Here is a 25,955-nt window from a genome sequence, read left to right on the forward strand (position 1 = left end):
CCCCTCTTGAAATCTTGGGAGTGCAACCTGGGCAAGCACCAAGTTACCCTCACCACTCATAGACTAACAGCAGGTCCTTTCAGGACTGAGCACCTTTCTCAGGCTTGTCTTGTAAGCAGAGATTTTGAGAAAAGAGAAGCAAAGAAACATACAGTTCCTTTCAAAACTCAAGTTTAATAATTTCCAATGATGCACACTGTGAATTCACTTACTTGTTTGCAAGAATATGTACAAAGGTTAATTCAAAAGTAGTTTTCCTCTGAAAGGGCCTTTATGTCTCTCCCCTGACTTGAATAGCTGCAGAAGTGAGTGCCAGATGAGACAGCTGTAGATCAATCTCTACCCTCTTCTGAGTCATCAGTAACTAAGACACTTTTGGCCATTAACTTACAGTTTCCATGACTTCACACACAGTGTCAGATCCTAAAAGCCTGCCACAATCATTCTATTTTGTTACTACTAAAGGACTACAGCTTTTCTAAAAATCCACTTTTGTCTCAATACATTTGGTTCATCTATTTCAAATCATCATTAAAAAAAAGGCAATGCATGGTAACAAAGAACATTTTGTAGAGAATCCCTCCTCTAGGAGTTCTAACATTTCAGAGAGAGGTACTGAGACAAAGGAGCACAAAATCACAAAATGGGATATAGAAACCTTTATAAATAGTTTTAAGTAATGTTAAGTTTGATGGCTTTTTAACAGTAGCAATGAAAAATTACTGAGCACAATACATAGAGAAAAAAATAGAGTACAGCTAGAGAATGTACTGAGAATTCTCACAAGATAAATCGTTATAGTTGGCCTAGTTTTAAGAAAAACAGTCTAGAAGAGCAGAACACAGGGATAAGGAGTATCTGGGAACTGCAGGTGTCCAGGATGGGCTACAGTTAAACTAACTGATAAGTAGGAGGATAGGAGGATTATTGCGTCTCTGGTGCTAACAAACCAATTAAACTGGTATGAGCATCTACTGCACGTGCTTCAAAGGCTGCCAGAAGTGATGAAGATTGTTGGAAGAAGTAAACAACCCTCAGAGAGCACCACCACAATTCTGTACGCATGCGGGGAACTCTCTGGAAAATGTAATCCATATGTAGCCTCATGAATATGTATGTATGCCCAGGGGCTATATAAGGATGGCTTGTATAGCAATACGGGGACACACGTTAGGAGGAGCTGTCTCCTGGCACCACAATAAAGAATCCCTGCTTCTCAGCTTGAAAACTTTGTTGGCAAGTTTGTTCCTGGAGTTTTCTCTGAATCAGTACAGATCCTCTTTACATCAGCTCAACAATTCCAGCAGCAAAGCCATTTCTGGGTTACACTTTCATGAAAGTAGTGAAATCAGGCCTATCTACTGCAACTGAAAAATCTATACATATATAATGCACTTTTCCCGGGAGAAAACCCTTCTATCAAAAACTTGATAGTGTTTACAATGCCATTGACATCCTGGTCTGTCATCCTGACTTCCACGTTTGTGCATCGCCAGAGACGCTTCTGGAAGTTCCCACTAAGCAGGATGCAGAGAAAGGGATTAATGCTGCTGCTGGCGTAGCTGAGGCAGATGGAGACGTAGTAGCTCATGTAGAAAGTCAGGGTTGGCTGAGAAATCTGAAGATTCATGAGCTGGATTCCATGGAATGGGGCAGCACCTACCACAAACACGCTGATTAGAGCAAGCACCATCTTTGTGAGCCTCAGGATTCTTTGCCTGGGGATACTGGTGGTGTAACTGCAAAACAAATAGAAGAAGGATTCCTAGCATGGAAAATAAAGATGGAAAAATGATGGCATGGATTGAATTTACTTAAGAACGGCTGTTATGTAAGACCAAATTCACCTACAGTGCAAGTAAAAGCCATCTCTCAAAAACTTAATATATTTTTGTTGCTTATATATTATTTTTTCTTCTGATTAGGTTGAATTTAATTCTGTGCCACATACAGAAGCCACTTGAGAGTAGTTTACATATATTTGATGAAATACTAGCAATTATTTTCATTAAGAATGTTTACTCCTTTTCAGCATGAGAGCTTTATAGCTTTGCATTCTTTTTCGTCTATAACTACATCTTCTTTTTCATCTATAACTGCATCTTTTTTTTCATCTATAACTCCATCTAACATCTGGAAATATCCACTTAAAACATGACAAGAGGGTTGGAACTAGATGATCTTAAGGTCCTTTCCAACCCTAACTATGATTCTATGATTCCATGATTATGAGCTTAAAGGAGACTTAGAACAAAGAAGAAAATCATACTCCTGACTGAGAAATTAAAAACTACAGTAAAATGGAAATCAATTTCCTTTTTGACAGAAAATTGGTACAAGCAGAAGAACTGTCATCACAGAAACTGGGGACCTGTATTTCATCTGTTCATGTGCCAATTTTCTTTTATTGCCTGGATTTCCCCAAGCTGCTAACAGTGGCTAGGGATCCTTGTGGGGCCTGGAGTCCCCTTTCCACAGGATGGGAAGTGCGGCCTGGAGACACTCAACCTGCAGCTCCCTGGGGCATAGCAGCTGGTAGCAGACTGGGCACCCAGTTCTGTTCTCCCCGAGTTTCCCAATCCCTGAACTGAGGCCTTGGAGCCACGAGACCCAGATAACCTCCCACAGCCAGAAGTACAGGGTTGAGTTGTGCCCTTTTGTTTTCGTCAGATAAACTGAGAACTTCAGCCACAATTTTCTCCACAATGTTCCCTTTTATCTAAGTTACCTTGCTTCTTCCCCTGAATCCCACCCCTAGTTTTTTTCCTGGGAACATAATACAGTGTCTGAAGCACTGAATGTTACATGACGCAGTGTCTAACTGTTGCTTTAGGATTTTTCTTTTTGTCCTGTTACGTATAAAACCTACACCAGTCTGAGCACAGCATGTGATATAGGAAGAAGCATGAATAATACTTTACCTTCCTGCTTGCTTGTTTTTCTGATACATCTCCCATGTGTAACATAAAATTAAAATATAGCAAATAAATATCAGTGGTAAAGGAAAAAAGAAAGTTGTTATAGTAAGATAAAACATATACCTGTAAAACAAAATGTAAGAGGAGCAAACAAGATTATTACACAAATACAATCGCATAAATATAAAAGAAATATAAATGCCATTTTTCATAAATGGTCTCTGATTTGCAATTCTTGATTAGAGATACATGGGGCTTTGAGCAACCTTGTCTAGTGGAAGTTGTCCCTGCCTGTAGCAGGGGGATTGGAACTGTATAATATTAAGGTCCTTTCCAACCCAAACCATTCTATGATTCTAAGTAGGCAGATATCTGTTTAGCCATGAGATACTGGAAAGCCATATATGCAAACTGAAGAGTGTTTAATCTCTTCTGTGATCTGTATCTTCCAAACATGACAGTCTGCCAGGTCAGAAGGGGCAATGAGTTTTCACTTGCAATGGTTACCTAAATGCAGCAAGAGAAGCAGATGTCCTTATCTGTTACATTTGTTGTGGGAGCTATCTTGCTGATCTTGGTTATGCTGGGGCTGCCCCTATATTACCAATACAAACTGGTGTAATGATCAGAATGATATAAGGCTCAGCTTCCATCTTTATTTCTATTTTATTCTATTCCATTCATCTGCCTGTCAGGGATGTCAAAGACAAAACGTGTGGTATCCTCAGCACCAGCTGAAGACGTGATACCTTTCGCTTTGTAAACTTACCAGCGAACATCATCAGGTGAGGTTAAATCAAAAGCACAACTTTCCAAACCATCTTTGAACTTGATTACTTTTGAGTACACCCACACAGGGAACATCAGAATAAGTGACATCACCCATAAACATAAATTGACTTGAATGGGTTAGATGAAATGGCTGGACAAGAGCGAGGTACCTGTAAAACAAGTTAATAGAGAAATAGAACAGAAAAAAGTATAAAATATCAAGGTTAATATTGTTGACCACAAAAGAAAAATTCTAGGAATAACCATTGAAAAGGAAGGAAACTGAAGGTTGTCTAGTACAACATATCAGAATAGTTTTTATTTAAGCAATTCCCTTAGCATTCAACAGGTGTTGTTATAATTGATTATGCTTTCTGTCACAACATTATTTAATTAATATGATGAGAGTTTTTAACAAATTATAGTAGATTAGCATGTAGGAAATAAATCTTAAAAATTCAGACATACAAAAAGCAGTAGCATCTGTACTCATTGCCATCCAGACTGAAGGTGATGAGTTCTATGGTTCTGCCTTGGCCCCATGTCCAGCAACTCATTCTCTATGACAGGGAAAAAGACAGGTGAAAGAACTAAACCTCTGGCAGCAGGAGCTGGTGTGTGTGTGAGGAGCCATAATCTTGAAGAGCAATGGGGGAGATGTAACTTATGGAGAAAACTCAGTTCATCCATTTATCAGTCTCTAATTCTTCAATTAATGACAAGCAAAACAGCTAAATTAAAGCTCTGAATGTCAACAGTTTACCCCAAAAAGCAGGGAGGAAGCTTTCAGGCTTTTATTTATTTTTCTTTTTTTTTTGTTAATATCTATTTTATCACCAGCCTTTACAAAATGGATTAAAGATTTCATTCTACCCTCTTCAACTGTATCACACAAGCCTTTTTTCATGTAAAAGCTTGGAAGAGATTTAAGTAGTATCAGTGAAACACAGCTCTCCTATGTGAGTTAGATTGACTCAGTTTCTGCAACCTCTGAATCATAGCCACAGAAATCTTCTGAAACTGTAATTTCTAAAATTAACTGAAAATAAATGACTTGCTAGCTGCTATGAGCAAGGCAAATTACTCTGAATTTAAACAACACTTGGAAATAATTTTCTTGCTGACTGACCATTAGCAGCTTCTCTACCAAATTCTATCTTCCAGACATTGTGTCAGGGTACTTAAAACCTATACAACTGGAAAGGATAAAACTGAGAAATATTTAAATACTGGTGAAATTTTGACTGAATTTTAGTTCTTGTAGAGCAGAAAAAAAAATGACAGCTCAACAAAACAGTCCACGCTAGTGTAACATGAATGTTAAGATGGTTTCAGGTACTGCCTAGAAAGCACCGTTATTCTAAAGGGTTATTGTCTACATGTGGAATTACATGGTGCTTGTGCTCAGCTTATATAAGAAAGCTGATCTGGAAAGTAGGTCATTCTTGCAGAAGACTCTTTTCCCCACAAACAACCATTTTTGGTATGTCCTGAATATGTGCCATTAAACAGGCAGCAACGTTAAGAGACTAATTCTTTATCACTCTTAACCTACATGAGATCTAGAAATGACCCGTTTCTAACAGTGAGCTATTTATGTAGAAAAAAACACAGTAAAAGGAACGGTCTTCATAAAAATGTGATTCCTTCTTAAAAGTACTTAATGAAAGAAAACCAGGTGTAGATAGGTCCACTAGCCTGTGAGAACAAGGTCCCTGCAGCACCTCACTTGCTTGGTATTGTTGCCCTTGTGCCAATGAAGATCAGAACTGTTGCATAAGATCAAGAAAGATTCATATTTCATGTTTTATTAGGTTATTTTCAGTCTGTCTTGAATATGAGTAGGAAATAGATTTCATTAATTATTCAAGCTTTGCAACAATCAAGTTCTTTTCCTTAAATCAGGTTAAAGTAATGGCCATTATTGCTAGAATCAGCAAAAGGCTTCTCTGGCATACAGTATCTTAAAAAGCTTTTTCTTAATTTCATGCAGTTTTTCTCAGTCCTCAGGATAGTCACAGAAAGAACAGAAATCCCCTACATTTGCAATGGTAGAGCTACTTTGTTCCATTCTTGGTACAGCTACCTCTCCTGTTTCACTGGCTGCCTCATGGAAATAGCTTCTGACACCGATACTGGTTGCAGGATCTGTGTAATAGAGAGTAATTTACAGGCTTCTCAGGTTCTTAAAACTTGTGATTACTACTGCTTTCCACAAAATTTGGCCTCTTAAGTCTTCATGTAAGCACAGTGTACTATGTATACTTTGAGCTTGCTTTCATTTTTTAGGGTGGTGCAAACAACATCTTCATGCAAAGTAAGGCAGCAATACTACAACTCTTTTTTAAAGTGGCAGCAAATATGTTTCCAAAGTAAGAATGCTGAAGACAGTTGCAGTGGACATTACAAACTGTGAATAAACTATTAATTAAACAAGGTATTTGTGAGAAAATTGAAGTGTGTAAGATGGAAATAGGATATGTCAGGGAAGGGCAGAAAACTGACATTACTAGCTGACATGGTGTAAGAAGTGTGCCTAACCAGGCCCCTCTTCCCACTGGCTGCAAGGAAGGTGACAGGACACGATATTCCATCCTGTGCTGTGCTCTTCATACACCCTGTGAATCACCTTTTAGACATGCTTACTGCCTGCTATTAACGAGAGACTGAACTTTAGCTGGTGCTTACAGTTAGATGATACAAAAGGTCCTTAATGCTTTCATATGTTTCTCCTTAGCAGGAAGGTTTCAGTAAGATCCTCTTTTTGTTTCAATTTGCTTAAGCTCACAAAGTACCTAACCATAAAAACATTGGTTATTTGCTCTTTCATGAAGAGTCTAGAACTGTATATTACACAAAGGTTTTTGAGACAGGTTCACATGCACAGAGATCTATTAGAAGAGTTTGTAGCCGATGTTACTTTAAGGGGAAAATCAAAATGAAAGGAGAAAGAGAAATGGGGGAGCTTCGGACAAGCATCCTTCTCTGGGTCTCTTCTCCAGTGCAATACATGGTTCCCCTTCTAATGTTTTTTCCATGGTATCAATATAGTTTTCATCAAGACTCATTTCTTACCAGTTGGTCTTGTCTTTGAGGCTGCTGGTGTTGCTTTGCTGAGGCTGCACAATGACCTGCTGTTAAGTTTGGGGCACGCATGTTTTTGGGTCCACTAATATCAACCAGAAGCTTTGACCACAGGGTAGGAAAAGGGAGGGGAAGAAGGGGTGATTCTCACGCTGGTGGCAGTTACTTCCCATGAGAACCCACTGTAACAATGCTGTTGGGTTTGCAGGTGCAGGGCTGGGAGGATAACAGCGCAAGATCCACAGCGTGGGAACAAGGGGAAAGGGCTGCCCCAGAGGTTCTGGGAAAGGCTGCCACGGTGGCTTGGGTGATTGTGCACAGAGCTGCCAACAGAAAGCCAGCTACAGAGCCTCAGAGAGAGGGCTGTTAGCATGTAAAAGGCTGAAGTTCTTAAGGCACCATGCGACATGTGACTTAACGGGTGATACTGCTTTTGCCCAAAGGACCAGAGTGCAACACAGCTCAAAATTTATCAACAGTGAATGTAACTGACTCTGATAGCAGCTGCAGTCTAGTGGTTATGGGACTAATGTGGTTTGTAATAAAACGAACTGCATTAATGGTCATTGAAGATCATTAAGGGAAGGAATGGTGCGTGCAATGGAACCTTTTAGGCACTAAATCCACACCTTCCAGCTCCAGAAGTGCCTGTCACTGCCTATGTGTTGGCTCTTTTTGTTTTGTAGACAAAGTTTTTCTGTATACACAGCTGAATTTTCACAGGATTCTCCCCAAAAAAGCACAGTTTACTAATGATGCCTTAAAATCTGGCCTGCACAGAAGCATATTTCCCTAAGTATTGTTAGATGAGTTTCCACGCTTTCTTTCACACTTTGTGTTTTCACACAATTATTTTTCTGGATATTTTCATATAATGATATGTTAATATAAAGGATAAGTTACCTGGGTTTCTAATTCTGATTTTTAATATTCAGCTCAGCAAAGGAAAAAAACAGTCATTTAATGAATTTAAAGATGCAAAAGAAATAAGTAGGGTGGATGGTATGAAGACACCACCACAAATTCAATTCAACATAAATAATGTTATTTTCTTATAGAACTTGAACCTATTCCAGCCTGCCAGTATTCTCATTTACCCTTCCCCAGACAGTAAGAAATTAATCTGACCCTAAATACTTATCAAGGATCTCTTGTCTCCATTCTTTTGCAGCAGTGGGTTTCTATTGGTTGTTTCAGTTTGGGTGTAATTTTTAATCTTGCCTATTGTCCAATGATAAAATTGTGAAATTCTGTGAGTGGTGCATTTGGGAAAATGTGCTGGTCTTCAAATAAGGGGTAATTTAAGCTTCAAACAGAGAGTGGAACTTGAAGGCAGACATGTGCCCTCATGTGACAAAGTAATTCTCAGTAATGAAGGAGTCTTTTATTGGGAAAAGTCTGAAGAATACTTACCTGAAACAAACAATGGGAGTGTCTGAGCTGCGTCTCTGCCATAGAGAGTTGGGCAAAGAGGCAGTGATGGAGCCTGCAGAGCTCTCAAAAAGTTCAAGGCATAGACTGCCTGTTACCCATGCCTATTCCCACATTTCTTTCTGCCTTTCTGCCAGACTTGCTGTTATGATGCTGCCTGGAGCACCATCTGTGAGACCAGCTACCATCATGGTGCATGGTATGATTGTGAAGGCCAAGGTGACACTTTGAAAGAGAAAGTATTTAATAAGATTTTTTTTTTTTTTACATTTTCCTCTGGCTAAGGTGCTTGTGACTGCACGTGAAGTGAAGCAAAGAGAGATAGAAAAATGAGTGTGAAGAATGAGTAAATGGATTAGTCTATGGCAAATCCTGTGGTTCTGGTTTTAAATAACTGAAAGCCCATGACTTCCATAGAGATATGGCCTCACCTTACCAGTGATACTGCCTTGGTAAATTTTAATTTCTTAGAGCAATGGGCAAACCAGGAACACATTTTCTCATGCCTGTCAGTCTTTGCTGCTGCAAACACTTGGAACACCTGCCTGTTTCTTCTCAGCCGTCACAGAGCTACTTAGTCCAGATTTATCTTCCCAGCTTTATTTCTCCATTTATGTGGCTGAGGCCTTAAAGGGATAGGCTGAATAAATGTTGATGAAAGCCTCAAAATTGACTGGTACCTTATGTAACTCTCAGATTTCAGGAGCTTACTCAGGGTCCTTTTCCCATGCACAGAGGCACTTTGGAAACAGGATATTCACAAAAAGCAGTTATTTATTGGCTATTACAGCAGGCTACAGACAGCTAGGTCTAACAAGATTCTAGGCTAAGTCTTAGTACTCTTATCATTTCTGTATGGCACCCTTGAGTCTTTGCTGTATATCTCTCAATGGGAGTAAAGTGGCATCTTCAGACTCCCTGATTCTTGTTAGTATTTTATACTACTTTGTGCCAGTGTTTCTCTTCTTGAACCTCTGAACTGCTGTCTCCACCTCAAAAATCTTGTCTCTGGCTTTGATGTATCTTAACTTTCTTAGCATACATGGATCTACTCTAGGTATTTTTGCACAGTTTAATACTTAGCAACTTTCTGAGGGGACCGAGACAAGTTTATATAGCTGTGTCATACCAAAAGTAGACCTTGGGTCACAGGCAACCAAATCCCTGTCGAAAAGATCACGTTTTTTCTTTTAATCAAAGTTTGTAGAAGTAGTCAGCGTCAGCTACATTCTGTAAGAAAGGACACAGTGGCATTTTCCTGTGACATGCTCCAGTGAATTCATTCTAAAAGGAATGAGATGTGCCTCACAGCATTCTGTCACAGAAAGAAAGTCCGGCATAGACTTTACCAGTTGCCATCTTGAGTGCCATGAAGGAATAAGGGATGATGTAACTTCTTATTCTGCATCAGTTATACAGAATGTGTAATTCTTGGCTATCTTTTAAAAATGTCATAGACCAAAGTGTTCCTTTGACATTTTAAAGATGTCACTATCATCGCTAATTACAGTGTTAATCTTCAACTAAAGTCAAGTGGCTTATTGGAATGTTCCAAGTAACAACATTTATGTGGGACATTATACTGGGTCCCATCTTGCCATCTTTCCTGTCTTACCAGACACAGCAACACAACATAAAAGTATATCAACATATTTTTGTTGAACAGACAGATTTACTTTTCATGTATATGGGGCATTAGGATTGTTTTCTCTGTGTGCCCATGTTCATACTCTCCTAAGAAACTGCTGCTAGGAGCTGCTTCTTCTGAAAGTTTCTTTTAACCAACAAGCAAAAGTTGTACTACCAATTTTTCATTGAAATATAATTTATGTAATGTCTGCCTAAAAATAAATCTGCATTAAAAATATATGTTTGATGTCAGTTTATGAAACTTTTCCAGAAATGTTAATATATATACTCAACTTGCATAGTTTTTACAGCTCTCCTTATTTTTTAATTTTTTTTATATTTTTCAATTTCATATGAAAATGAGCAATGAAAAGCAAATTTTTATACATTGTACTCCTCATAAATTTACCCCTAAAGCTCTACGGAGAGAACAGCTGGGTTTTCCCACTTCTTAAGCTCTTATAAAGAAATCGGATTCACAAAAAAAAAAAAAAAACCCAAGAAAAAACTGAAATAATAAAGTCTCTATTGGACCATTGTGTGACATAGTTCACTCTTATAATGACGCAGAGAATTTATAGGAATAAACCACCATCCAGCAACATGGCAGATATTAATTTGCTTGTGGTAGTTATTTTATTCAGCTTAGGCTCCTTTTGGAAGTGGCTTCCCAGGTCTGACCAGTTCCTGTCTTCCTTTAGAAGTGCTTCTTTGTTTTGAGGTATGTGAAAGAGAACACAAAGTTGTCCAATGTTGCAGTAGCCATAACTTTTACTAAGGTATAATTAGGTTTCTTGCTTTTATTGCAAATGTGGGATGATTTTACAGCCAAAGAAAGCCTGATAAACTGCTGATTTTCACTTAATGAAAAGCTGTTAGGTGGCTTCAGAGGTGCTTTACTGAAATTATCAAACAATAAACAGTCAGGGAGCTTGTCACCTGAAAAAACTTTGTCTCTCTTGGCTACCATGTCATAATTAGTATTAGCAGATATTAGGTATTGGTATTAAGAGAGAAGGAATTTGAAGAGCTTTACGTAGGCAAGTGTATTTGAGATGGAAAAACTTGCCTCAAAATAGAAAAGAAAGCACAGGCTTTACCTTAAAAAAAACACAACACAACAAAACAAATGTCCATGTTAAGACATGGCTTTAGCTAGGACATAAACTATTTTTTATACCAGGTTTTGACATTCTGCCTTGGTACTGTCTTTTGCATGAAAAATTTTCTCTAAGCAGCAACAGTAAAGGTACTGCTAAGTGCAAATTCTTCAGGAATATAGGAAAAGGCTTTCATTTGTCACATTACTCATATGCAAATATTAGAAGAGAGCTTTAAAAATTGAACTACAAAGGAACTGATAATTTCTTGACTCTTTTTTTAATTCCATGTCAATGAAATAAGACTTCTAATATTATGGCTTTTATGATAGCCATAATTCATCTGTTTCAAAATTGTTTATAGCTTGCAATTTCTACTTTATGATAATTTTTCTCTCCCTTTTTTTAGTGACAACGTTCCACTTCCATGGAAGCATGCTGTCTTGTATGGTACAAGGTCAATAGCAAGTGTTCTTCCCATTGACTCTGTCTGTTTAGCCTAGATTCTTCTTAATGACTGACCAGTGCCTTGTGCTATGCCAAATAGTTTGTCTTTTTTCCTTCATGCTCTTTCTGACTTACCTCTTTGGATCAAAGTAGACTTTTCTTTCCTGAATTTGACTTTTTTCTTTCAGATCAAGAACATACAGAAGCTGTTTTTAAAATCTGCAGTTATGGTAAAAGCTAAAACTCTTGTCATATTCCTAATGAATTTTAACAATGATTTTAACAAGTAACAGATACAGTAGGTTTCTGCAGTCTGCTTGGAAGCCATTTTTTAATCTTAGATGTGAATGGTTAAACCAAATCTTGGTTTAGTGACATTAAGCCTTTATTAGAAGTTTTGTCTCTAAAGATAAGCCTCAGAGTAGTAGCACTGTGGGATGACTGAGATTGCTTAAGGGCTTGTGCATAGCATGATGCTATAGCAAGACTTAAAATACTACTGCTACCTCCACGAACATCAGAAAAAGATTCTTGCAGTTTTCAAAAAATCATTACCCACGACTGATGATATTTCTCTTTTTTGAGTTACTACAGCTTTGTATAAACACAATCAGATATTATTGTCCTGGATTATAGAATGAAAATGTGAAACCACATACCTGTCCAAACTCATTGCGGTCATAATGGCACTACATGTAAACTGGTTACATGTGTCCAGGAAGGTAATGATGGTGCAAAGAGGGCTGCCAAAAACTCACTCGCCTCCACGTGCCCACTGGTGAGTGAGAAAGGGCATGCCAATGATATGAACCAAATCTGCTATAGCTAGATTGCAGATGCAGATATCTGGTATAGTTTTCTTCTGGGTTCTGAAATAAATTGGAAGCCATGAAGATGATTACTTGACATATCTACTATACTGTTGATGAAGCAGACTTCAAAACTGAACTCCACACAAATAAGTACACTGTCAGAACCACTATTTCAGAGTCTGGGGAAGTTTGTCAACCCAAAGATATTTCAAACTAAATATTTTAGGCTCAAGAAAAATATATTGTTTTCCATAATTTTGCTTTCCAGTGAGGTTGAATAGCTATTTATTTTATTAACAGCAACACAATTATTCATAATCTCCTTTGAAAACTATAAAGTGTCAAAATAAACACAGGTCTTAGGGACACAGGAACTCTAGAAATATACGCCTAGCATAAATAAGAAGAGAGATCAGAGCCTTCTTGCAATGCAGCTGACACAAGGCTGAATCTTGCTCAAAGATGCAGACAGGAGATTCTTGAATGCTGAAGGTAAAAATGGAACTGCTGAAAGAGGAATGATCCACTGGGAAAAGAATCAGCACACAATCAAATATTCAAAGACAGTCTTGTGAGGTTTATACGTACACAAGGAGTGCAACTGAGTTAAAACTGCATGCAGAGTCTTCATCTAAGTACTGGAGTTTGGCTTTGCTAGTTTCATAATGTCTATATTGCATAGCTTTTGTGTGAGATATACGCTTTTCTAGTTTCCTTTGCCAAAGTGTAATCCTTATTTTAGTACATCCCCTGATTTAGGCTTGGACAAATGTCATACATGCAGATGAAAGAATTCCTGACTTTAAATTGCCTTCCTCTATATAAATTCAGGAAAGGAGTACAGAGCATCTTTGAAAAGCACTGATATTTGCAAAATATTTTTTAATTGCAGGGCTTTATTAAAAAGGTCCTTACCCACAGTCTCCATATAGTAATCACCCTAAGATCACTTGCAGACTGTCTAGTCTAAGCTATTTGTTTATGCTCCCCCTCAGTATCTCTAATCAATTTTTTTTCCAGTCTACTACAATGTACCAGTTTATTTGTCATTCTTAGTGGAAGGCACCTAAGAACTGGTGCAAGAACTGGAAGAACTCCACCTGGCCACCCTTGGACCACATTCAGAAATCCAGCGCTATGGCCATCATTTCCTAAAAGGACCTGTGTGAGAAGAGTTCTTAATGTCATATTTTCTGTGTTGCCTTCACTGCATGCTTCAAGATATGAAATAACTATGTTTCTAAAGAAACAGATTTAAACTAGAGGGAATGAGCCAGATGAAAGTATTCTTTTCAAACATTTTTAATAAATTACAAAGTATGATTCACTGTCATCTGGTTATGATACTGAAACCAAAACCAGACATCCATAAAGTATATCTGCTGGCGCTAATGACTAGAGCTTGTGGAGAAAATGATGCATGTGTGACCTTTTTCTCCAGTGCCTTTAGCTTTATGAACATTGAAGGATGCAAAACCTCTACGAAAAGAGAAGCCTCAGACTGTGTTTCCTGCAAGGTGTCAAATGTCACCATTATGCTTAAACACACAGGTTTCAAAGCATCTGGAAACTGCCCGTGCATATAATTTTACAAAAAAAAGTTTAATTGATCCTTTTCTGATTTATTTTATTCACATATACAGAATAAATCACACTTTATTGGAAACTACTTCTGGACTCAGAATGAGAACCTCAGATTTGAAACTTGCACACTTTATGATTGTTGGCATATAATCCCAGCAGACAACTAAGCACCACACAGCTGCTTGCTCACTCCTCCCTCCTCACCACCACAGAGGATGGGGAAGAGAATTTGAAGGGTGAAAGTGAGAAAACTCATGGGTTGAGATATGAAGAGTTCATTAAAATAATATAAAATAAAAGACTACTACTTCTACTACTACTAACTTTTAATGAAAAGGAAAATAACAAGAGAGAGAAATAAAGCCCAAGAAAACCAAGTGGTACAAATGAAAACAATTACTCGCCATGAACCAACTGATGCCCAGCCAGTCCCTGAGCAGTGGCCCCCTTGCTAACCTTCCCCCTAGCTTATTGCTGAGCATGACACCGTATGGTCCGGGATATCCCTTTGGTCAGTTGGAGTCAGCTGTCCCTGCTGTACCCCCTCACAACTCCTTGCGCACCCCCAGCCTACTCGATGCCATGGCGGTATGAGGAGGCCTTGACTCTCTGTAGGGCTGCTCAGCAATAACGAACAAATCCAAAACTTCTCCCCAAAACATATCGCTCAAACACAGAATTAGAAGAACACACTTGTTTGCTCTGAACTTCATCAGACCTTTCCATGGTTTATTTACTGCATTACAAGAGCAGAATGCTTTAATGGATTGGGATTTTAATTATCCCAATCTACTAAAAAAAGAAGTGTTGAGCTGACATGACAACATTATAATCTATATACTGTCTGTCACTCCAGTAACAACGTCAAGGAACCTGACAAGTGCATAACGTGTTGTCATCGGTCTTTATTTATCCCTTCTGACTGCATTATGTGCTGTCATCAGAATTTATTTATACCCTCCTGGGCAGAGAGTCTTCATTAACTAGAAGTTTAAGTGTTAATTTGGACATGTTGGTCAAAACCAAGATTATTTATAGGCATCACATATTTAAAAACACAAGCACATACCTTTTCTTCAAATAGAAAAGGATAAAATGGCATTCCTTCTGGGCTATGTCTGCAATGGCAAGTACAACCAGCTTTAAAGTCATCCTCCCACCTAGACCTCTCCTTCCCTACAAAATCTAACCATCTGCAGCAAACCAGATTGTTTTGGAGGAAGATTTTTAAAATTTCTATCTCTGACATTAACCACAGTCCACTTCCCTTCTGCTTTCAATTGGAGCTTGCCTAGATCCTTGGTTCCTAACAAGGCCATGTCCAACAGCAGCTGTCCTGCATCTACTTAACCCTATTTTGAAGTCCTTTTGTGCTGGTAATCAGGTACTGTGCTTCCTCTTGGATCTTTACTGTTCATGTTATTTTCTCATATTAGCTGAAAAAACATCTCAGTACTTATCAGGAAAGAGTAGTGTTATCTTTTCTCCTTTTAATTCAGGGTGGGATTCTTAATTTTCTCAGTTTGAAATTTAGACCTCTAATGCCTCCTAGTGTTCTTGGCTTCTACAATCTCTGCAGAGAAATAGAACTCTGGGAGAAGTTTATCATGACAAAGATGATAGGTATTACACTCAGTAGTGTTTCTATATGGAGGCACCCTGATGACTCACTTGGGGAATCAAAGTTACACTGAAAAAAATTTGGTTCACATCTGTACAATTAGAGAAGACTTATAAGATCCTGTGAGAATGGATCTGGCTCCGTACCTGTTATGAAAAACTGCACAAAAAATGGCAGCCATTTCTGTTCTACACCTCTGCCTCTCTGCTTTTCCTCATTTAAATGTATCTAGCAGTGAATGCTTCCAAGTAATTCTCTATCTAATTTGTTCTTGGATAACAACATTATCTAATGTTCAACATTAGATTAGCAATGCTGCGAAAGTTTATCCAAAATATCCCGGTCCAAAACTATACTACAGTTTAACTGAATCTCACAGTCAAGGCAGATAACATCATTTAGAAACATGTATCAGTTGCTGTGCCAGCTGTCATCATGGGAAGTCCCACATCTCTAACATTAGCTTGTTTTTGTTTTATTTCTGAAACAGATCTAAAACAGTATCATAGAAATCAGAGCAAACTGACAGCATGCTGTTTCAGTGCAGCAACACTTAGATCCCTATGTCAGCAATGAATAAAGGACAGAAGAGCAGAGATACGTTGTAGGCCACTAAGTATGTTTTTTAACGCAGGGTTTTCTTTTGCTACATTTGGGAAAAGCAGGAACCCAAGATTGGAAGAGATAACCCTTGTCACAAAACTGAGTTGTTGGCTGTCACAAGCAGCAAGAGCAGAAAAGGCCTCCTCATAATAGAGTAATTTCAATTCAGAAATAATCATTCTATTTCAATTACTCCTACTGAAGGCTACCACAAGACATCACTGTTCTGGGAGGGTATAAATCCCCTTCCAGTTAACAGCCTTTAATACCTCCTCACTGCAGTCTACCCAGTTGCTCTTATATCAGTTTTGGCCTTTAGTTTAAACAGCTCTTTACCCTTTCTGCTGTATTTGATCCTCATTTACAGAGAGCAAACATACACTTCTGGGTCTTTATTTTTATATATATTTTTTAAACAAATCTAAGTGAATTTTCATAGTTCTCTATTCTTCTGGTTCTAGAAATTGTTCTTTTCTTTTCTTATTCCAGACTGAATATCTCATCTTTCCTGGAAACAGCTGGTGAGAGTTGCATTTCAGGCCCTTCAGAATGGTCTGAGTATGTATTTTCATGCCTGGAGAATGGCACTGGCATTTCCCTCTTTTCCCTGGAAGGGCAGAGCCTTACATGTATTATACCTGCGTGTGCTTCTCATGCAGCTTTAGCCTCTGACAGACCACAGCAATCCAGGAGCTTTTCCTCTGTTGTTTTCTAACTGACAGCAGTGTTTCCTATTTATAAAAAAATACTAATAAGAAAAAAATTCCATGGCTTTGTGCTATTAAAGCATTTCTGTTGCTTTAGTCCCTCCTTTAGTCTTTATCTGGTTCTTTCTGTATGACAGTCTCATACTCCACATCAGCCACATTTCGCCAGTGTATGTTATTAAGAATATTATTGACACACTCCTACACTTTGCCCCAGGTCTTTGAAGGAAAATATGAAATCTGGCCAGCCCCATAATCACTCCCTCAAAGCTCCATGTTAATCTATTTACTTCTGAAAATCTTTTCAGGAAACTTGTTTGTCATCAACATCACCTAGGAGCATCCACACTTCAGCAATTTTTTTTCATGTTGTAATTCTTGAACTTACTGTATTGTTCTTTTGCTGACTTAATAACTCCCAACAAGATAGCATATAAAAATTGATTACATAAAATCTATGATCTGGATATAGTAGCTGTGCATAGGGGTTTCAAAAATTTTCTACTGCTGACTCTATATTCAGTTGTAAATACACCCTCTCCAGCTGAGGACTCAGAATGCAAGTAATAAGTGTTGCCACACGTATCTGAAATCTCTATTTTAGGACATGCTATTTTGCCACTTGCTATTATTAATAAAAATCAGGTTAATCTGAAAAGAAATACTTGTAAATAATTGAAATTGTATTTGATGCCCTTTTCTCTTCTGTAACGTGCTTTTTCTTCAAAATATAAAGTCAGGTTAATAGAGCTAATTGGGGTTGTTTGGATTGCATTTTCTGTCTCCGTAAGCCACCAGCCATTCTCCCATTAGCTGGCCCACCAAAGTTAGTATTTACATGAAAAGTCAAGTTTACATGAAATACTTGCTAACAGAACCACAGTTTTAAGGACCAGTTTTTCTGGGTTGCTGGGATGAAACTTATTGGTTACTTATGGCTGACACTGAACCCTTGCAGCATTTTCTTCATAGTTTTCATTTTAATTAAACAGCAGTGTATCTCAACTCTTATTACTCCCTACGGATGAAATTCATTCATACAAGGAGGGACAGCCAGAAGTCATTGAGTTAGTAATTTTTACATTAAATCTCACTGCATAGGCATATATTACATGTAAGTTCATTAAGCTATTTAGTTATTTTTCTTTGAGTAAATTGCAGATTATATCAGTTTAATTCAAACTTTAAAATATTTGTCATTAGCTGTCAGACTTACAAACAAATTTGGGGAACTGAAATTCCAAGGTTTGTTCTTTATCATCTTCTACCACGAGTAAAGCATTTGCTACTGGAAAGTGAATAACTTTCTACTTAGAGAGATAATCTAGCTTATTTCTCTCTTAAAAGAATTAACAAAATTAAAAAGCATTAATTCTAATGAAATGAGAAAATATGATTAAGACACCTCTCTGAAGCAAAGCCATTGAGCAGAATCCTATCTAGTGGACGATGAGATTCTGACATGGCTGTTTTTCAAAATGTAGCTGCATTTTAAATGTACATTTATTTACAGAATCTGAGGCTTGTGGTTGTCTTTTTTAGTGTTGGTAACTACCACACTAACAACTTTTTAATACACTATTTAAATTATTTTCCTGTGTACTAATGCTCACGCCCATGAATTTGAATGCTTATAATTTTGTCAAGCAAGTACAGTTTAATTTATATTCTTTTTTTCCCCAAGTCGTTGTTTGTGTCTATTCCCACTGTCTCTTGTATTTTTATTTCAGTTAGACAAAGGCTTTTCACCAGGGTAAAAAAAAATCTTTGCTCCATGTCAGTTTCCTTCCATTCTATTATCTTAAAGACTCTATAACTAATTTTTAGAAAGTCAAGGATTTCTTTTCTCCTTTCCATTCATACATTTAAAATTTCATATTGCTATTATGTTCACTTCAGACATATTGTTTCCACATTTGTTCCCTCTGCATTCATAATGTGAGCTACAATGTTCTTGAGTGTACCAAGCACTAGTAGTTTCAAGGTAGTTTTAAGGGAAGTTTACTAAAGCTCAGAGGCCTACAGACACTTAATACTATGTTGTCCTTTGGGAATCTTACCTTTAAAAGCACAGTTTGTAGGGCTGGCGTCCACCTATTAATTCTTGTAGAGTGCCGTGCATATTGGCCTTATGGTCTCATAATTCTTTATGTTAAATTTACACCTCAAATAAAAGACACCTTTTCAAGATACATGCATGTGGATCTAGAGTTTGAGGTAGCATCAGCTATATTTTATTTTATATGTGTGTATATATATAAAAAAATATCTTGTTAAAATTAAGAGACTAAAGGTTATTTTCTTGCATAAACAATGTTGTGTCTGAATTTATGGCCCCCAACACCTCAGCAACTTCAGTAATTTTACCTTGTCAGAATACATTAAAAATATTTTGAAATATTAATTCCTGCCATGTAAGAATCCTGGACCAGCACTAAGGCCCTGTTTCCAGAAGTAAGGTAATGCTGGAAAAAAAGCAGTGAGTTCTAGGAAGTTGCTGTAAAAGGCAGAAAATAGATGCAGCTCTGTTACCAAAATAATGAGGTAGAGGAGCAGTTTTCAAAGGAGAAAAAGACTATATTTCAACTGATCAAAGAATTCTGTAAAATATTATAATGCCAGGCAGGTACCATAACTAAACTTGAAAGGTTAGTCTAGCTTTTACATATGCTAATGGGAAGATTGCTGCCAATTGTAACAGAAACTAGGGAAGAAGGCATGTATTTCGGTTTCCTTGAGTATGTTTGAAGTCACTCATGCACTGAAGTGCTATCTCATAGAGGCAAAGGCTAAGAAGACATAAATTACTGCTATCCATATTCATGATTTAGTTTGTTTTAATGAGAAGTAAATGTCAATGACTAAACAGAGCATGAAAAACTTTCTATCCTTGTCTGTGCCGGGCAATTACTTCTTTCACGCAGTTATATTTTATTTTTTTAACAGTAAATCTTATTGAAAAATGTATTTGATTCCATACCTTACTATTGTGGACACAATGATGATATTTCCAACTAAACCTGTTGAACAGATAATCCCAGTCAGAGAGGAAAGGATGACTGTCTGCGACACCAATCACCTGGTAATGATGGTACCATCCACTCCAAGATCTGTTAAACAAGCCTGGTATACCATTCTGATAGGAAGGCTGAAATTCACTCATTCTTCAATGACTCTAGGACTTAATTCTGTAATAGCAAGAGAAAATAAATTATTTGTGGACTAATAATTTGAATATCATTAGTTAAATCTGGTATCTAAGTGTTCATCATTGTTTAATGATCATCTGAATTTCATAAAACCTTCCACCCCAAGATTTTGTACATTCAGAATTGTACATAAAAGAACTAGATGATGTTTTCAAAATTAAATCTGTGATGTAATAAGTCTGTTACAATTTAAACAAGTTTTTAATCATCAAAGATACACCATTTTAGTCTCACAGTGTTTATTCTACTCTCAAAAGGTGAACTGTCTGCTTTTTCTTATGGCTGAGGTGGTCTCAGCAAACAAGAAGTTGAATCACAAGCCACAAATTTGCCCTTGCAGGAACAATGGCATCCAGTGCTGCACCAGACGGTCCATTTCAGTAAATACAAAATCTTAAAGCAAAATTGCAGCCTGGGATGAAGCAGAAAATACCTTTATATACACATTTGAGAATAAAATCACCCTTTTAACAGATCCTAGTCTTTACTAGGTGATGATGAGCTGCCGCTTTTCAAGAGTATTAAATTAACAGGGTTATGCTGTTCAAGACACAAGGAAGTCAGTGAGTAATAAATATTTAATTTACTTCCTGAAATCACGGGGTTCAGGAATCTACCAGAAATAGGAAAATGTAATGAAAATAAAATGCAAAAAATACAAAGAGGGAGGTAATTTTTATACTTGCATAATGCACTTAAACCAAAGACCACCAAAACCTCTACAAACTTATTGCTTCATAACAAAGATATGACACAGGAAAGTATCTTATGGTGGTGAAATACCATTTGTGCTGTATGAAGCCTGAGTGAACCACGTGTGCTCACAAACGCAGTTACTTACATTGGTGAAGACAAAAATCAATCCAGCTATGACAATGAAAACAGTTTCTCTTCACAAATATGCTTGAAGCTATGCCTTACTAAGACATTTATAAAATACATTACAGGTATGATTTTTGCATATATTATAGCAAAATCACATACTTTTCAAGAATTAAGAAAGTAGGAAACCCAGAAGTTGTTCTGTTATTAGTATAACTTCACATTCCTAATGAATGATTGATGTAATGGTCATTTAATAATAAAAAGCTACATTGGGCTAAAAAGAAAATCGTGCCTTTTTTAGTGCTTAGCTTCTAAGAAGTAAATGAGTGTTAGATTGTCTGTAAAAAGGGCAGATGAGATTTTTTTCAGCCAATAAAAGGTCACAGAAACCAGCTGCACGTAAATTCACCATGACAGTGAATTTTATTAAAAAAAACCCCACAACCCAAATGCTGGGAAGAGAGGAAGTTTGCTCCCTGATGGCTTAAGAACCAGAGAAGAAAGATTTAGAACAAGAAACAGGGCTTCCTCTGGAGGTCTGGATCAAAGTGGCTAATGAAACTCAGTGAAGATTTGCATAGGGTAGTTGTGACCCTTAATGAGTGTCTTTTAAGATTTTTCCTGTATATATCAAAAAGTTACACTACTGAAGTGTTCATACAAGTTGTCTAATTTGCATTCTTGTATATAGATGTGTTTCTTATTAAATATCTGTTACTAAGCAGTTCAGACACTTAAATAGAATTTTCACTCTGAATTTATTCCTCCTCAGAACTGCCAGGGACTATTACAGGATTAAGTACATCGTGACCCTGATTTGTTTTTTAGCAACATGACACACTTTTATTAGAGGCAGAAGAGTGGTTTCTTTTATCTTTAATTGCCGTATTCTGAAGAAATAATTATTGGCAACTGCTTAAACAACAAAAGAATATATTTTTTCATTCAATTCATCATTTTTCATTCAATTCCATCCAGTTACAAACTGAATCTTAGTTGGAGGAAGTCAGCTGTAGAATTTGGCTGCTACTTGACTTAGTTTTGGTGTCATCTGCAACTATTATCACCTTCTCTGGTGGCTTTGACATGCTCAAATTCAGTAGGAAGGGCATTCTCTCATCTTGCCATTGCAAAGTTCTGCAGTTTGGTACCCATTTTAACATTAACATGGGATGATTTGTGTCAGAAGCTTATCTTGTTTAGTTTGGGAAAGGCATTATTTATCTCATTGTTTTTTTGATCCTTTGTCTTGCCCTATTCTCTGTTGCCTATATTCTAGAAACACTAGAAGATGTGGATTTAATACTTTCTTCTGCCACTGATTCAGTGCCCAACCTCAGGCATGTTTCCTATATCCTTTGTTGCTCAGCTAATCCATCTACAAAATACAGACACTTACAAAGTTTTACTTAGACCTTAATAAAGTAACAAAAGGTCCAGTGACAGAAAATATACTCTGATATTTAACCTACATCTTAGGAATGCACTATAGTCTCAATTACAATGCTGGACAGTCGTAAGGGCCCTTAAAGCTAGGTACCCATTCTGACGGAGCTCTTATATTTTCTTTATTCAGTTATAAAGAACTCATAAGAACTAATATTTTGATATTTATTGGAAAGTATGATTATTGCTTTTCGAGTGGTCTCTAGTAATTAATTTTTTCTCAGCTAGGAATTACTGTCACTCATATAGTAACTTCTGTGAAGTAACCATATTTCAGGAAGTGCAGGATGCTGTGTATAAGTAGGTAGAGAATGACATTCAGCATACTTTGGAAGCCGGAAAATGGAACATGGTTATTCTGGCTTTGAAGCACATGGGCAAAGCTTGGGAAATAATCATGTGTGAAATTTTTCCTTTTCCAAAATTACTTCTCCAGTGTTGAAGTATGCTTTGAATCCCAATCAATAAAGGCACAAATTCTGCAAATGACTGATACATTTGAATCCTTTTGTATTGTCTTGGAAAAAAGTTTTTACGCAGTATGAAAGAAAACAAAACTTACATGGGAACAAATTAAGAAGAAATGTGGAAGAGAGATTTGGCAAGGGAAAAGAGCCCTGATCTGACAAGTTTGAAGACCATAACTCAAAAGCAGAAATTTGAAATTTATGCAAACTTGTTTAAAGCAGTTACATAAGCATATGGGGCAACCAAAAATCCAAGGGATCAAGTGAGAACATTGATGACATTTACTATATCCATTTCAAGAGGAGATCACTAAACTCTGATTTTACAAAGGCCAAGAATTATATTTTATCTCTTGTTGATGTGGTAATAAATCTGAAAAACTGTTACCTGGTTATTTGTCTAAGGTTGTTGTCTAAGGAAATTACTGTGATTTGTGCTGAAATATGCTATTCATTTCTATATTTGACTGACCTTTTTCATTATCTTAAAGGTCCTTTCCAACCAAGCTGAACCTATGATTCTATGATTATCTACTTCTGAAATACTGAAACACCTTATTGCTTCCCTTATGCTCCTTCTGGCATTTGTGAAGATTTCACTGTTAAAGCACTTCAAAAACTTTGCCTACAAATTGCTTAAATTAAGTATGCTCAGAGCACCATCTAACCTGATCAACATCCACCAAAACAAAACTGTATCATAAGTCCGTTTGAATGGGTGTGCTAGGACTGGTGATGCTGAGGTGCTGCTATGTTAACAAGTGTCCTTACCATGTTTCCCTCATAAAATTTGCAGTCTGTTGCTGTGAGCAGTATAAGCATATGTTACATGGCAAGGGCTAATTGTTTAAGCCATCAAAGTGAATAGCAGCTGTGGAATGGGTCAATTTAACTTGCTGACACAAGTTTGAGAGAAATACCAGCTTACCTGTGGATCAATCATGCCCTTCTTGCAAGGGATACAATTTTGTTTCTTATTTCTAAGAAGAAATAAAATAAAATAAAATAATAAAATGAAATAAAAAGATATAAAATAAAATATAAACTAAACCAAACTGTATGAGATTGTTCAGGGCTGGGGGTGTACTAACAATAGGGTGAGTGTATCTGTGTTCAAAAGAAGAGCAGAGGAAGAAGAAAGTAATTAAGTGGATGTCTATCTACTTGGCCAAAGAACTGAACAAGAAATTTGGACCACAGAATATCGGCCTCAGTTCTGTGCAGCATCACTAAGACAGGCCCTTCCACCATCATGCAACAAGACCATCTGCACCATGATGACCAGGCCAGCTCTGGAAATGACAGGTAAATGTTACTGTTCAGGTCATCCATTTATATCCACTGAGGCTGAGACATCAAGGCAGCACATACATTTAAACAGTCTACATAACTTATGAGAGTGGATACAGGATACTTCTCATTACTTGGACATAGTACTAGATTTCAGAATGAACAGTGAATTGGACACCAAGCTAAATGAGAAGAAAGGAACATTAATTTCTGGATTGCTTAGGGCCTGTTCTGCTATTTTAACCCACAGGGATGTTATCACAGAACCAGAAGTGCTACTTACGCTTCTGTATTCCGCTGTACCTCTACACACTGTACCTTTGCCTCCACATAATCAACCTGAAGGACGAAAATTCAAGACTACCTCATAGCTAAGTGATATCATATTTTCTTTTAAGGTGCAATCTTCCTTGATCTTTGTGTCTGATGCACTGCCTACCACTAAGAATGGTAAGAAACATTCTAGATGTTCCTCTGTCACTCAGAGCAGACTCCTTTTGTTTTTCCTTTGCTTTCAATACAGTCCACTGCTACTCGGTTGTACCAGAGATAACTGCAGATAATCTGGGTTTACTCTTTTCACAAATACTCACCTATGAGAACATCTGTAACTTTCCAAACAGCTATTAAAATTAGTAAGTCTTCCTATTCAAAATAACCTTAAATTTATCAAACTTCTGTGGTGTAGATAAGCATCTATCCCTTTGATAGAACCTTTATTTTTCAGGGGAGGAGGAGGGGGAAGGAGGAGATGGTAATGACAGAAACCTGCAAAATACTGGAAGTGTTGCTCAGTATATGACATTTTCATTGAGTCATAGGATTTTGGTGAAATCATAGCAAAAGCTCTGCTTGGATATTTCTACATAAAACCAATACAAATTCAATAAAAGAATTGTTTCCATGGAATTTTTCTGTAAATCCCTAAATACTCCTTAGGTGGTATTACCAAGTAGATGCTTATTGAATCTGAGTTAAAATATTAAGAAAGGGCATTTTTCTTCACGTGGTATGATTTGACTTCATATGAGTCTGATACCAAAGTGCAAGAAAATAAGACAATGTGTCCAAAGAAAGAGTGTTTAAACACAATAGCCCCACCTTATTTTAACCATAATTTTAATGCCTGATGGCTATGCTGCACAATAGCCTTAAAAAAACCCGTCTGTGTTTTATTTTAAGTCAATTTCTACTGAAAATTGAAGATAATTGTATCTTCTTCAATAAATGCGAGGCAACAAATGACCGGCAGAAAAAGACATTCTGTCTCATTCCAAGGAGTAGGAAAGATTGGAAAATAGTGATTCTTTTACAAAGTTGAACTGATGACTTAAAATATAGCTGTCATACCCTTAGCCTTCCTATTTTCTTCCATCCTAGGCACTTTGCCTTCAATAATGCCACAGCATCTTTCTCTCAAGACAGGGTTGGTGAGACACTGACACTGTTCTCCCAGACAGCTAACCCTCTTCCACGTTTACTGAAGGCACATGCATACTTTTCCACTGAAGACAACCATCTAAGCAAGTAGAAATACTTTTTATTGTCCATTAAAAAAAAAGAAAGGGAAAAGGAAAAAAACAAACAAAACCCCCCAAAACCCCAAACCAAATTCTGCAAGCAAACCACAGAAATCCCTCATGGCTGATAGCACACAGAGCACAAAAGTCCACAATACTGCACCATCCTCGCTCCGGCATCCCTCGCACGGCGCTCCTTGGGCGAGCGACTTCCCTCTCCCTCCCCAGACCGCCTGCGGAGCCACCCCGTCTCTCACCCCGTGGTGCGGGAGCAGCAGCTGGGAGCCCCGCTCTGCTCCAGCGTGGTTGCAGAACCGCTCTTCCCGACGCCCTTCCGACCGGCTCTCGCTGCAGTCAGTCCCTGTGTAAGCGCTCACCTGCAGCCGTGCTCTGCTCCCCTCCACTGCTGACACAGGACCTGGCGCTTTGTCAAGCAATCCCCGGCGGAAAGAGAGGGAACAGCGTGTTACACCAACAGCCAGCAGGCTGCT

The 25,955-nt window shown here is 37.5% G+C and overlaps 1 protein-coding gene across 1 annotated transcript; it reads right to left on the bottom strand.

The window, feature by feature from the left end:
- Positions 1-1,354: 1,354 nt before the first annotated feature.
- Positions 1,355-25,955, bottom strand: MCHR2 (melanin concentrating hormone receptor 2). The gene is given in 8 exon segments (XM_061369888.1): positions 1,355-1,739; positions 2,922-3,041; positions 3,688-3,825; positions 3,827-3,859; positions 12,040-12,249; positions 19,688-19,765; positions 19,767-19,895; positions 25,842-25,955. Coding segments are annotated over 7 exon segments (1,068 nt in total). The 5' UTR covers positions 19,871-19,895; positions 25,842-25,955.

This window comes from Neopsephotus bourkii, unplaced genomic scaffold (genome assembly GCF_033783945.1).
Source record: "Neopsephotus bourkii isolate Nb327-2 ecotype Australia unplaced genomic scaffold, CSIRO-AGI_Nbou_v1 NB_1511, whole genome shotgun sequence".
NCBI classification, from domain to species: domain Eukaryota; kingdom Metazoa; phylum Chordata; class Aves; order Psittaciformes; family Psittacidae; genus Neopsephotus; species Neopsephotus bourkii.